At 47.1% G+C, this 13668-nt stretch overlaps 1 protein-coding gene across 1 annotated transcript in view; it reads right to left on the minus strand.

Annotated features, from left to right (window-relative positions):
- Nucleotides 1-679: 679 nt before the first annotated feature.
- The window catches only part of LAPTM4B (lysosomal protein transmembrane 4 beta), a gene marked incomplete at its 3' end in the record, with an annotated part of 365454 nt that continues 352465 nt past the window's right edge, over nt 680-13668 (minus strand). The window contains exon 6 of the mRNA XM_086950434.1: nt 680-775. Coding sequence (XP_086806560.1) covers nt 680-775 — 96 coding nt within the window. The remainder of the gene's footprint in view (nt 776-13668) is intronic.

The raw sequence follows: 13668 nt of genomic DNA on the forward strand, positions 1-13668 counted from the left end.
CTGCAATCCACAACACTCCACTCTACGACAACTCTATGGCACTCCATTCCATGCCACCTCCTCTATACCACAACCATTTAGCCATGCTGAATAGTAGCCATGCTGGTGCACAACATGGCAAAAACACATTGGCATAGCCAATATCTCTTGCATAGGCACGACTTGCCAATACTTGTTTTTTTTAAATCTGTTCTTTCAGTTTGTTCTTTCACATGTTGCATTATGTCCAGGAGTAGGAGTAAGACACCTTAGCTGCTGCATCAACAGGACAGTATTTATTTCACTGAAAGAGGACAAGACTGGGAAGAAACCTCATGCTCAAAAGATCTACACAAATAGCGGTCATGAAATCCCTCCCTTTGAAATGGAGTGGTCTATCAGAAATGATCTGCAGTTTATAGCAATACGCTAATCGGGGCATTTATGATACAATTGATTTCCCCCTGATGACCTCCCACAAATCATATAATCCAAAATATGTTAACTTTGTCATACCCTGCCAGGGTTATCTCACAGGGGAATACCAGGACGGGTTCCCTAAGCAAGCGCTTAGATGCCTGCGATGTGGGCGGTTTGCGCTATATAAATACATGTACATTTACATGTACATACTCTCACCCCTAGCGTTTTAATTGCAAACAGTGACCAGCCTGACTTGATAAAACAGTCATATGCTTACCGTGGTGTCATTGGTGGTGACGTAGACCAACACATCGGAAGAGTTCCTGCTGTTGATGTACCGGTAGCAGTTCCACACACAGCTAATCAGATAGGCCTGGAAAAAACACAAACAAGTTTTAGCTTCATTGCTTCTAAACATGTCTGCCCATAAAAATTTACAAAAGGTGTGAAAAGGCTACACTTTTGAAACATCCAGGCTTTGGTAGTAACAATCTCAAATCAACCATCCAACTGGCTATGGTAAAGTCATTACCTGTTTGTGTCTTGTGTGCCTTGGTGAATATGGCTGCAGAACGATGTGTATGTGATTTCTGAACTAAACAGGGGAGAACTTTTTTTTAGTTCTAAATATTTTATTGACGTTTTAGGTAAATAAAAAAAACACAGCAACACAAAGTCGATACATGGAGATGTAGGGAGCTTAAGGAGCACAGAAACAACGACAATTGAGGTGATGTGAGAGTACATCTTTCGGGCATTGCTGAGCCAGGTGAGTAGAGAATATGTTGGTGCAAGTTTGGTCACTGTGAATAAGGGGCGGGATTAACATAGGGTAACCAGACATCCTGGTTTTCCCTGGACGGTCCCGGTTTTTTGGGCAGTGTCCCGACACAGTGCTCCAAATTAAATAAATGTACCGTTTTTTGTGCAGTGCCCTGGTTAAACAGAAATGTCCAGGTTTTTTAAATAATGTCTCAGTGTACCTGCTTACTTCGCACAGGTGCTGAGACGGCTCTCTATTGGGCTCTCCATTTTTGCCCTCAGGGTGAAAAAATATATCTTACCACTGCAGCAGTACCCCCCTTCACTGCCTTCAAAGAGACCCTTTATAGATCTTTCAGTCTCAACATTCCAGAACAGAAGCATTTTCAATGTTATGTACAACAAAGCCAAAGTCGCTGCTTATTGAGCTTATGCAGCTAACAATTGACAAAGCTGATAGTCTTGGCTTGTTGTAGGCGTATTGTGACTTGTATTATTTATCTGGATACAGTGACAGAAGCAGCACATTTTTCGGGGGGGACACTATGCTAAGCACAGATGTGTTTTAAACCATGCACCTTTGAGAGATTACCCAAGGCTTTTCATCCCACTTAAAGCCAGGGTACTTCTGTCATGACACCTGGTCTTTGTAGAGCGCTGTATGGGACTTCAGCATGCTGCATTGTTTCAGAGTACTGGGAGGAAACAGGGTGCAAGAATGGTTAAAGGGTTTGGGGGTTGAAGCATCGGGTGTTGTGCGCCACTGGTGATGTGGTCAAGTTACTGCAGCCTCCGAGCCTGCTCGGGTAGTATTTCTACTACATCTGAAGGCCTTGTGTGAAGTAGAAGTGGTGAGACGTCTGAAGGTGCAGTTGTCTCAAGGGACATGGTTGGGTGAGATACACAGGGTTGGAGGCGAGCTCTGCTTGCTATCACCTACAATATGTCTGTGCTGTAGTAAACTTCTCCACACTACTCAGACCGCTTACCTGGGAGGAAGCTGGGCGCTGAATGGTTCTACCAGACGACCAGAAATGCTGGCTTGTAATTGGACAGTAACTGCACGCTGAAGAAAGGCACTCCCCAAAATCCACTAGGGGAAATGCATTTAAGCACTATGATGTCCTGGGTTTTATCACAGCAAAGAATGGATGCATACACAGTGCCTAGAGGTGTTTTTAAAGCTGCTCAACAGGAGACACTTATGTACGGCAGCAGCGTGCACAAAGCAGACTTCATCAGTAACATACTGCATCCATTTTAGAGTTATGTTATGTTATGTTATTTATTTTCTTCTATAGCGCACGGCTACTCCCAACAGCATCCCGGCGCTTTGGCGAAGAGAACTAAGTGCAGAGTGACAACACAACAACTAAAAACTGAGGGGAACCTAAAGCTACTATTGAGCAAAGAGCCAAGTTTTCAGTTCTTTCCTGAAAGCGAGAAGGCTGTTAGCCTTTCTTATGGACACAGGTAGCTCGTTCCAGCCCCGCGGAGCCAGATAACGGAATGACAGGCCTCCTATTCTGGAACGCTTGATGGCAGGCACAGCCGCTTTGGCCAAAGAAGCTGACCGCAAAGCCCTGCTAGGCAGGTAGAAAGATAGGCGTTTCCCAATGTACTTGGGGCCTACACAGTGAAGGGCTTTAAAGGCCAAGGTCAGGCTTTTAAATAAGATTCTCTTGGGGATGGGCAGCCAATGCAATGCTTTGAGCAACTCAGCGGCGCTGGCCCGTCTCGGGAGCCCAAAAATGGCTCGAGCCGCTGAATTCTGCACCACTTGCAGGCGGGTCAAAAGATATTTAGGTAGACCCAAGTAGAGGGCGTTCGCATAATCCAAACGCGACCCTATCAAGGCCTGCACAATGGTTTTTTGTGGTGGAGTGACAACAAAGGAAGAAACTTCCTAAGCATCCTCAGAATGCCAAAGCATTTCCCTGAAAGTCCAATGATATGGGGTCTGAAAGATAGGTCACAATCAATCAAAATTCCAAGGTTTTTCGCCTTGAGGGAGACATTGTCCGGGGGGAACATATCCTGTGGCCACCAGACCTTCCAGCTGGGATCAGGAGTACAGCCAAAAAAAAGCAGCTCCGATTTGTCGGAGTTGCATTTTAGGCCATGCCGCCGGAACCACTCGAAGACAGCACCTAGACAGTCCCTAATCTGTGTGCCGTTGAAAGCCCCACCTCTGTCACACGTGAACAGAAGCTGGGTGTCGTCAGCATAGGATATGATCTGGGCGCCAAAGGATTCCGCCACCACCGCCCGAGGGACCATAAAGATGTTAAAAAGCATGGGGCAAGAATGGAACCCTGAGGAACCCCCACCTCTAGCGGCGACATATCGGCGGAATAAGGGGGCGCCCAGATCGTTTGCCGGCGGCCGGTAAGAAAGGATTTAAACCAGTTCAACACCGTCCCACGTAAGCCAATTTCCCAGAGTCTTAAAAGGAGGCCTTCGTGGGGAACGGTGTCGAACGCCGCCGACAAGTCAAGCATAACCAACATGGCCATACCTCCTGAATCTAAAACCTCCCTGATGGCGTTGGTGACCTCGAGAAGGGCAGTCTCCGTGCTAAAATTAGCACAGAAGCCAGATTGAGACATGTGTAAGAGGTCGTTCTCCTAGATGAAATTGGAGATCGACCGATGCACATGCTTCTCAGTCACTTTCGCCAGAGCAGGGAGGAGAGAGATCGGCCTGTAGTTTGCATGAATAAGGGGATCAAGGTTAGGCTTTTTAATCAGCAGTAAGATCAAGGCACATTTCCAGGCCTGAGGGACCACACCGGTGGACAAAGAGAAATTAAGGAGTGGATTCAGTAAGGTGTTAAGGACTGGCGCCACTCTCCCCAGACATTTCGCCGGGCAGGGATCCAGCGGCGAGCCAGACTTCAACCGTGACAATAGGTCCAGAGAGATGGTAGGGGACATAGGGGGAAATTCACAAAGAGAGGGACCATTCCCATCCAAAGGAGGCATGGAGGACAGACAACTAACATCCGGCAAGGGGCAGGTAGGAAGAAAGGAGTCCTGAATGGACTTGATTTTATTAACAAAAAACTCAGCTAATTAATTTATCCAGAGCTCTGAGTGCATGTAAGAAGGAGTATTTAGGGAGGGAGAGGTAAAATCCTTTACAATTCTAAAAATCTCTTTACTAGCGTTTTTGGCCTCATCTATTCTGCGCTCCAGATAAGCTTTTTTTCCATCCCAGATCTGCCTGTGGTAAGATCTAGTCGCTACTCTATATTTCAATCTCTCAGCTGGATCACAGACACGCCGCCTGGCCCTTTCCGCATTCTTGCAATCCTGACGTAAGGCCCTCAGATGAGGAGTAAACCATGGGGCAGATATACGCCTCTCAGTGGATTTAGCCTTCTTCTCAGGAACTAACACCTCCAGTCTGGCCGTAAGCCATTTCTGGAAGAGAATAAGATTCTCCTCTAGATTACCAGAAAGTTGACAGGGGAAACTATGGAGGGCATCGGACAACATATCAGCAGAGATCAGGTGAAAAGGCCGAGAGGCCCTCGTGGTGTCTCTTAGAGGCCTCATCCGTGTTGTAGCAGTGGAAAGCAGCGTAAAATTAATTAAAAAATGGTCGGACCACAGGACAGGCTGCGGTTGAGACACACTAAGCGGTCTCGTAGAGAAGACCAGGTCCAAGGTATGACCTTTGTTATGAGTCGGCCCCTGGATGAAAGGGAACAGCCCTAACGGAGCCATAATATCGACAAGTTTTATAGCATCTGGGTCAAAATTGTTGTCCATGTGCAAATTAAGATCACCTAGTAAGATACAATGTTATGACCTAAGGCACGGCACTGAGAGTGCCACTTGAAGTTCGTCGAAAAAAGACCCAAGAGGTCTCGGCGCTCTTTAGAGAAGAATCCCGGTACAAGCTTGTGAGGGAGAAAGGTGAAGAGTAAATCCTAGGGCCTCGCAACCCAGAATGTTATCTACAGGAAAGGTCGTACAGGAAATGTGTTTGTCCATGATCAGCGCCACTCCTCCACCTCTACCAGTCACTCTGTCCCTCCTGAAGATATTATAATCAGGAGGAATGGCATTAGCCAAATCAGGGGCAGAGCCTTCCCCCAACCAAGTCTCGGTAAGGAATAAACAAGATATGTTAGACTCCCGCAACAGGTTCCAAATGTTAAGGGAGTGACAGCTCAATGACCTAGTGTTGAGAAGATGACATTGGTAGTGAACCGATGGAATATCCGGCGAGGATCCCTTCAAATCTGGGAGACGCCAGCCACACCCCGAACATCCCTTCCTGAGAGCCCGTCCCCCAGGAAAGACATGATGGCAAGTGCCGCGTGAGCCAGGCAGAGAAAGGAGGTCTGCCGAGGAATAGGAGAGCATACTTACTAGGGCAGCAGGTAGAGTCGTGAAACCAAAGGAAAATAAGCCAGCCGTCCAGCCCCGTCCGCCTCCGAGACGCTGACGAGCGCAGACGGGCAGGACTCTGGCCCGACTCAGGCGCAGGGAAGGCGCGCCCGCTGCGCGTCACCGCTGCGCGTAGGGAAGTGGAGCTTTAAGTAGGCCGACGCTGCTTGAATGCACGAGCGCCGAACCGCTCCAAGATGCCGGCAGATAGCTTCAATAAACTATCCTAAGATGGCGCTCCCCCACACCTCCCCGGAACCGGACCCGCAAATCTGCGGTGAGTTTTAGGAAGAATTATGGTGCAAGTGAGGGGCCGATGCAGCGCTTTAAAAACAGTGGAAATTAAACAAAAAATAAATAAAATACAAAACAGGCGATTTAAAAAGTTGCAGGTAAGCGCTCTAAATGCGCGCGACTAGTCAGCAATAGCGCAGAGCACCACTCTGACCGAGGACACCTTCTCCAGGCTGACCTCGCAGAAAGTTCCGCCTTAAGTAGGCCGACGCTGCCTGAATGCACGAGCGCCGAACCGCTCCACGATGGCGGCAGATAGCAGTTAGCCTTGTACCTGAAAAATGCCACAGCCTTGTACCTGAGAAATGCCACAGCCCCCCCCACACACACACACACATCCCCATCTCAGAGGCACAGACAGGCCTATAGTCACAGCCCATCCCACACCTCAGAGGCACAGAGAGTCCTTCTCTCAACCCTCCCCTTATCTCTGAGGCACAGAAGGACTGCTCTCATCCCTCCCCTCATCTCAGAGACACAGACAGGCTTACCTCCCCAGGACTTACTTCCTCAAAGTGCTTTTTGTCTCCTTTTCTCTTCCTTCTTCCTCTTCCCCTTCTCTGCTTCTGGAATGGGGCAAGCTTTTTAGCCATTTTTGGAAGTTAGTAGTTTTGAGGCCATTCTTGGCATTCTTAAAGGGAAACCTCGATTGCTTACCGTGTCACACATTTGATTTGTAGTCTGTAATTCTTCATCTGTGTCTGTGGCGGCTGTCATAGTAGTCTTTTCTCTAGGTCTATGACAGCTGTCAAATAGTCCTACTTTAATATCGACGGTTACTGCAAACTGTAGTATTACTTCTATGTCTATGACATGTCATGGTTTTTTGTTTTGAGAATCTGGTCACCCTAGATTACCATAAGGGGAGAACATGAACATTATTGTGGACGGTGTATATTAGACAACAAACACCGAGGATGGGCAGGCCCCTTCCTCAGTTACATTTTCAATACACATGACCTGAGACTGCGGGCACATTTAAAACTAACTCCATTCTCAGCTTTTTAATGCCAACTAATAGTAAAGCCAACAGACTTGAGAAGTTTGGCTTTCTGACAAAACAGCCCTGCTCTCCAAAGCCGGCGAGGCCGCGCAGACTCTCCGGCAGCAACGAAATCGGGCGTGCAGCACCTTGGGTCGAAGCGAATTTCTCTTTATCTGCAGAGTGCACATCTGGAAAGTGCATTTACATTCTAATACATGGAACTCCTCGCGTGTGCTGCGTTTTATGAGCCTACAGTGCCAGCTGAAGCTTTCTTCACTTCAATCCGGATCCACAAGACTCATTCCTTCTGTTGCCTTGTTAAGAAGACTCATTACTGCACTGCAGCAGCAGGAGAAGGACTGACCCTTCCATGCCACAGTCCATCACTCAGACACCCTAGCACACCTGCCCGGATTCTTCCTTGTTGCCCAGAAATGGGAACTGACCATTGCAGGGATATGTGCAGCACATTGCCGCAGTCGTAAACTTGTCTGCCAACCACAGCAGGATGGATTTATTTGACCCACACCTTTGAAAAGTGCAACAAAGCATCATAAAGGTATTTCAAATTTGTCACTGGTTATCCTTACACAACCACAGTTAATCTGTCTTCCAACCAGTTTTGCATAAAGTATCTGGTGGAATCCCATCATGCTCTGTCTCAGTTAACCCATTGCTGCACATGAGGCCCCCTTCACTTGCATGCACCTTAATGTAAGCCCGTTGTACATGCTAGCCTTATCTCTACATACCCAAGTACAAATCCAAGGTAATACAAAATAGTCCAGGGCAAACCCCAAGTTTCTCCGAGAGGTCACCCCCAGACCTATTAAGAAATTGGCCATAAGGCCCACTAGTGGCCGGAAGACATCCTTTCCAGCCCATGCCTGATGTGAAGCAATCCAGGATAGCTCTCCTCATAAGAATTCTTTTTGAAAGTTCAAAGTTAGTTTATGTACCTATCATACTTACCATCATACTTTTAAACTATATTCGTACACAAGTAAGTTACATAGCATAAGGAATGTAACCCCTGAAAACGTCAATTTTTTTCACTTTTAGATCTCGTGTTTTTGGATATATGCTGTGGGATAGGAACTCCTCTGTGATAAAATGGCTTTGAAATGGATCCTCCAGTGCCCACTTTTTAAAAAAAGGTCAGCTGGTGCGCAGCTGGTGTAAGATGTTGTGCACAGGTTGCATGTGTACCTGTGTGAGCCTGTGTAAGCTGAATGAGGAAGACTTCTGTGAATCAGCCAGGCATCTGCACATGGGTAGTACTGTGTCACATGGGTTCTTTCTTATTCCTGGCAGCTCAAGCTTGGAAAGCTTAACCAACAAACACATCTTCCTGCCAATCACATTCCTTCACAACAATCATTTAGTCTACCTTATAATATGGCTCGCTGCTACAGACTCTCAACTTTCTGTATTTACTCAACCCTGGGTTAAAAAAATCTCATTACCAGAAATGGCCCATTCCTACAATTTATCTAAAAACCCTGCTTTTGACATGGCCATCAATTAAGATTAGCCAAGGGTAGCAGCGGCTAACCTTGGCTTGCCTTTTGGTATCCACTGCCCTTTCCCGTCTCTTCTAAAGATTGTATGAGGTCCATGGCACGGGCTAGATCCAATAAGGGCTCAAAGAGTTATTGTTATGTCCTGTAGGTTCCACTCCCAGTCTTAACCAGCCCTCTCAGTGGAAAATAGGAGGGGGGAGCAAGCCGTGTGCCAGTTACCCGTGCTCAGTTCAAGCAGGTCTCTTGACTCTGCCCGTGTGCCACTATATGCGCTCGCTTTCACTCCCCTGATCACTGCCACTGGCCACTATTCTGCACTGTTAGTCTATGTCCTCTGTTTTGCAGGCATAGCTTCTGTTCCTGTTTAGATAGCGCCTGTGCTTAGTTCCGCTTCTGTATTAGACATTACCCTGTTTTCTGTTGCATTGTACACTGTTTCTTTTTACACTTTATGCCTGATTTTGTCTTCTTACTTATTTGGTTACTGTATCCTGCCTAGATACTGGAAGCCAGCTCTCTTCCAACCGTTTTATTACCGTTTTCCGTCTCCCGCCACCCAGTACCCGGCCCCCCCACCAAGGACCGACCTAATGGAGAACACTCCGCCTGAGAGATTTACAATACCTGGAACCCAGAAGCCGCAACGACTACTACAGTGCAACTCCCCAATCAACGCTGGACGGTTCACCTGCCGCCGCTGTCTCTCCACCTGCAGCACCGGAACTCCCACCCTCATGGAATACCACATCACTACCACCTCATCGATCTCCGACCAGCTTGGAACCACTCCAATGCCTACTGCTCTACACCCGATCTCGCTACAAACCTGCTAACAAAATCTGAGACACCATCAGCACCCCTATACCTGACATTATCTTCATCACAGAGACCTTGCTCCCATCCCTGACATCACCACAGCAACACCCAACAGCTGCAATCTGCTGCACCACCACCGAAGATAACGCTGCGCCGATCATGGAACACCTCAACTTCCAACTCCACAATGATGGCAAAACTGCCATCAGAGGCACGCTTGCCTTCAGACCACCAGGAACATGTACTGGCTTCTGCGATGCCATCCCCGACTGTATCTCCCCTTTGGCCATCAACTCCAAACACTGCATCTTCTTCAGGGACCTCAACTTTCACCTCGACGACCCCACAGACACCAACTTCACAAACCTCCTGAAACGTATGAGCACATTGGCCTCACCCAGGTTGTCACCGACCCCACACATAGTGCAGGACACACCCTTGACCCGATCTTCACGGCCAGCAACAGAGTCAGGTACAGCCATGTCACAGAACACCCCTGGATCAACCACATCGCCATCCACTTCACCATTGCTGGATCCCCACGCACCGCAACCAGACCTCCCAGCTTCTTCTTCCGCAGCTGGAGCAAAGTGACACAGACCAAATGGATGGAAGCCCTCAACACCATCCAGCCTGAACCCGCAAGCAACCTAGAACAGGCCATCCAGAACTTAACCACCTTGATCAACAGCCACCAAGAACATGATCTGCATGAGCTCACCAAACACCTGGAGAGAAGCTACCTGCTCGACACCTCGCAATCCAGTTACTGTGCCAACCACAGCACTGAGACAGCCCGGATCAACATCACTGACAACATCGCCACAACAATTACCAACTTACAGAACTGCATGAAAAACATTGCCAACTGGATGAAGACCAACTGTCTGAAACTCAACACTGACAATACCGAAGTGCTGATCTTTGGGAACAACGCCTCCCTGTGGAACAACATCTGGTGGCCAGTTGAACTTGGACCCACTCCCACTCCGAAAGACCAAGCCCACAACCTTGGCATCATCTTGGAAAGCAAACTCGCCATGAAACGACAGATCAATGCAGTCTCCTCTGCTTTTTTCCACACCCTCCATGTGCTCCGAAAGATCTTCAAATGGCTCCCTATCAGCACAAGAAAGACCGTCACTCAAGCCCTAGTCACCAGCCGGCTCGATTATGGCAACGAACTGTATGCAGGAACCACCATTCAACTCATGAAGATACTCCTCCCCCACCTCAGGAACCTCCACTGGCTCCCCAGCGAGAAAAGATGCCAATTCATGATGCTGACACACACCTACAAAGCCCTCCAGGACCAGCATAAATCAACCACCATCTAAAGTCCTCCTCTTCGCCTCCCTCGCCCTTGCAGAGACAACTCTCATCCGTCACAGCTACAGTGGAGGTCTGTCTTTCTTCTAATTTGCCGCCAAGTCCTGGAACAGCCTTACCCTCCACCTCTGATCATCATCCTGGCTTGCGGCCTTCAGGAAGAAACTCAAGACCTGACTTTTCGACTGAGCCTAGCAACCTAGTGACTGGATGCCCTCATGAGCAATTGTCTGCACTGACTGACTAAGAGTGAGACAAGGGCTCAAACCTGTGATTGCATCAGGCGTCAGTATGGTGTGTGACATCACTTTCACTATCCATGACCTTTTGTAGAAATCCATGTCCGTGAAGTGCAGGGATGTCATGAATCCCCTGCTATAGCAGCTACAGCGGGGATGGGTTCTTCATGGGCCTATTCTGTCTGCAACTCGTCAAAGGCTCATAAACAATGTGAAAGGGTGGGTGTGTGAGTGAGTGAAAGGATGGGTGGATTGGTAAGTGCGTGAAAGGATGGATGGGTGAGTGAAAGGGTGGATGGGCAAATGGATGGACGAATGAGTAAAAGGATAGATATAAGGATGGATTAGTGAAAGAATAGCTGATGAGTGAAAGGGATGGATGAAAGGGTGGATGGATGAGTGAAAGGCTAGAAGGCTGATGAGAGAAAGGCTAGATGGATGAGTGACCAAAAGTATGGATGGCTTAGTGAAAGGTTGTATAGATGTATAGATGGGTGGATTGAAAGGGTGAATAGATTGAGTGAAAGGATGAATGAGTGAAAGGATGGATGCTGGGGCATTGTGAAACCCCAAACTTAACAGCTACAGAGGGGTGGAATTCTTGATGAACCTCTTCTGTCTGCAACTTGGCAGACAAGAGTGAAAGGGTGGATGGATGAGTGAAAGTATGGATGTATAGTTGGAGTAAAAAGATGGATGGATGGTAGGATGGATAACTAAAAGATGGATGAGTGAAAGGGTGGATGGAGCGATGGATGAGTGAAAGGGTAGATAGATAGATAGATAGATAGATAGATAGATAGATAGATAGATAGATAGATAGATAGATAGATAGATTTTGGTGATGGAAGTATAGGTTTGAAGATGGATGGGAGGACGGATGGAAAGGTGAAAGATTGAATGATGGATGAAAGAATGAATGGATGACAGAATTTAAAGGTGAAATGTTGGATATCAGCAGGAGTAAAGAAGGATGAAAGGATGAATGGATAGATGCTTGAATGGAAAACACAAGAGAGCTCTTCTGGGCGGGTCATGATGACCAGCTTTGGTTCGAAGTAGGGGTATTTTAATTGTCTGGCTACTCCCCTTGGTGAAGTGCGACATTCCCCACTCAGTGGAAGTGCTGTTTCTAACATGGCGGCTCAGGGCAGTCGGCTGTTTACTAATGAGTTGGACTCTCTGTGGCTTAGGAATGAATGGGGTCAGCAGCAAGAACACATTAGGCAATTGGCAGCTACACCAGCAACCCACTCACAACAGAGCTTCAGCCAAGTACTTGAGAGCTTGGATACAAAGACAGACAATTAATCTCCTAACAGCCCAGCTGCTGCAGGCTCTGGACACATTAACTCTGTGCCTGCGAGGTCCAGCCAAGGCTGCCCTTCTCCTCCTGCTCCCCCTCTGGTCTTCTGTGACGCCACATGGGAGCCAAGGAGTTCACAGCATGTCACTAGGAATCTTACCGCAATTGAACAATTCTTTCACTATGCAAACGATTTTTTTTCGCAATATACATAAAAAGCCAACAGACATTTTTTTTACATCTTCCAGAATATTTCTCTCCTGCAGCTGGATCACACTTGCAGATAGTTTCTATGGGACCCTGTAAAATGTTCTTTTCCGAAGTTCTATTTGTGGTTTATTATTACACGAGCTTTCTTTACAATTTTGTCACAGTAAACATTGTGGCTGCAGATTCACGTAACAGCACAACACGTGAGATGCTACTTCTAGCATGCTGGCACTCACTAACTGTGGCATTTTCTTTCACATTGAACACATTCTTCCATTGCAGTATCTGCGGGTAGTCCGGATGTCTGCACTGCACTAACGTGCAGCCTGTGTCCCCTTCCTGATGCCAGCAAGGCCTCAGGTCTAATCCCTTTGCGTAAAAACTATTAAACAAAGCAGCGCCTTTCATCAAAAGAATTTGGCTAAGGCAGACTACTACGCGACTAATAAACTGGAGGAGTGACAAACGTTCTCCATTTGGAACTAATTCATTGTTTTTTATAAGTAATAGGCATATCACCTCAGCAGAACGCCAAGTAAAAACTGATGGTATGGGGCAATGCATACTGCAAAGTGACTCCCACACCATGGTAGACAACTCTCATGGTGGGGAAAATTCCCAATGTGTGAGGTTTATTAGTTTGTATTTTCTGAAACAAAATCTCGCTTTGGAATTTTGTTTTTGACAATACAAAAATATGTTAAAAGTTTGACAGATGGTACTTTCATTTTGACAGTAGCGCCCGTCAAACGTTTAATACATTGACCAGAACCAACATCACAGCAGCAGAAGAAATTTCCACTGGGTCGGCAGACATCTCAAAATTTGACTTTCGGAGCACGCTCGGTATGGCCGAAGTAAATTACAATGTCATACTGACAAATTTACCTCCATCTGCCAAAGTCTACATCAGGTCCAACGTCTACTAAAATTAAGACACAAGAAAGGGTCACTGACAAGAAATTATTGTTTTGTTGGGTATGGCTCCCAAATGAAACCTTTATCATGAATATCAGGAAATTAAGTTATTCACTGCAGTGACACTGCAACAGTGCTTACGCAAACTGGTTAGCCATTGTGGTGATGTCAACCAGGGTATGTACTCGCTTCAACAAACGTAAAGTATCCAGAACCATCAAGCTCAAAATTAGACTTACATGGCGTGCTCCGCTTGAATGCTGGAAAGGGGGCAACTCCTTTTTAGGTTTCGCCTGGCATAGCACTGCGCAGCAGTGCATGCGCAGGCGAAATCTTATGTTTACCAGTACGGGGCTTTGTCCCGCCTCTCTCTTCCATTGGCTAGCTCCATAAATGGAGGCTAGCCATTGGAAGAGAGATCTGTCCGTAATTGTCGGAGCAGATTCGTGGGCGTTCCGTAGATTTTTACTTATCCCGCCCCTTT

This window comes from Lissotriton vulgaris, unplaced genomic scaffold (genome assembly GCF_964263255.1).
Source record: "Lissotriton vulgaris unplaced genomic scaffold, aLisVul1.2 SCAFFOLD_923, whole genome shotgun sequence".
NCBI classification, from domain to species: Eukaryota; Metazoa; Chordata; class Amphibia; order Caudata; family Salamandridae; genus Lissotriton; species Lissotriton vulgaris.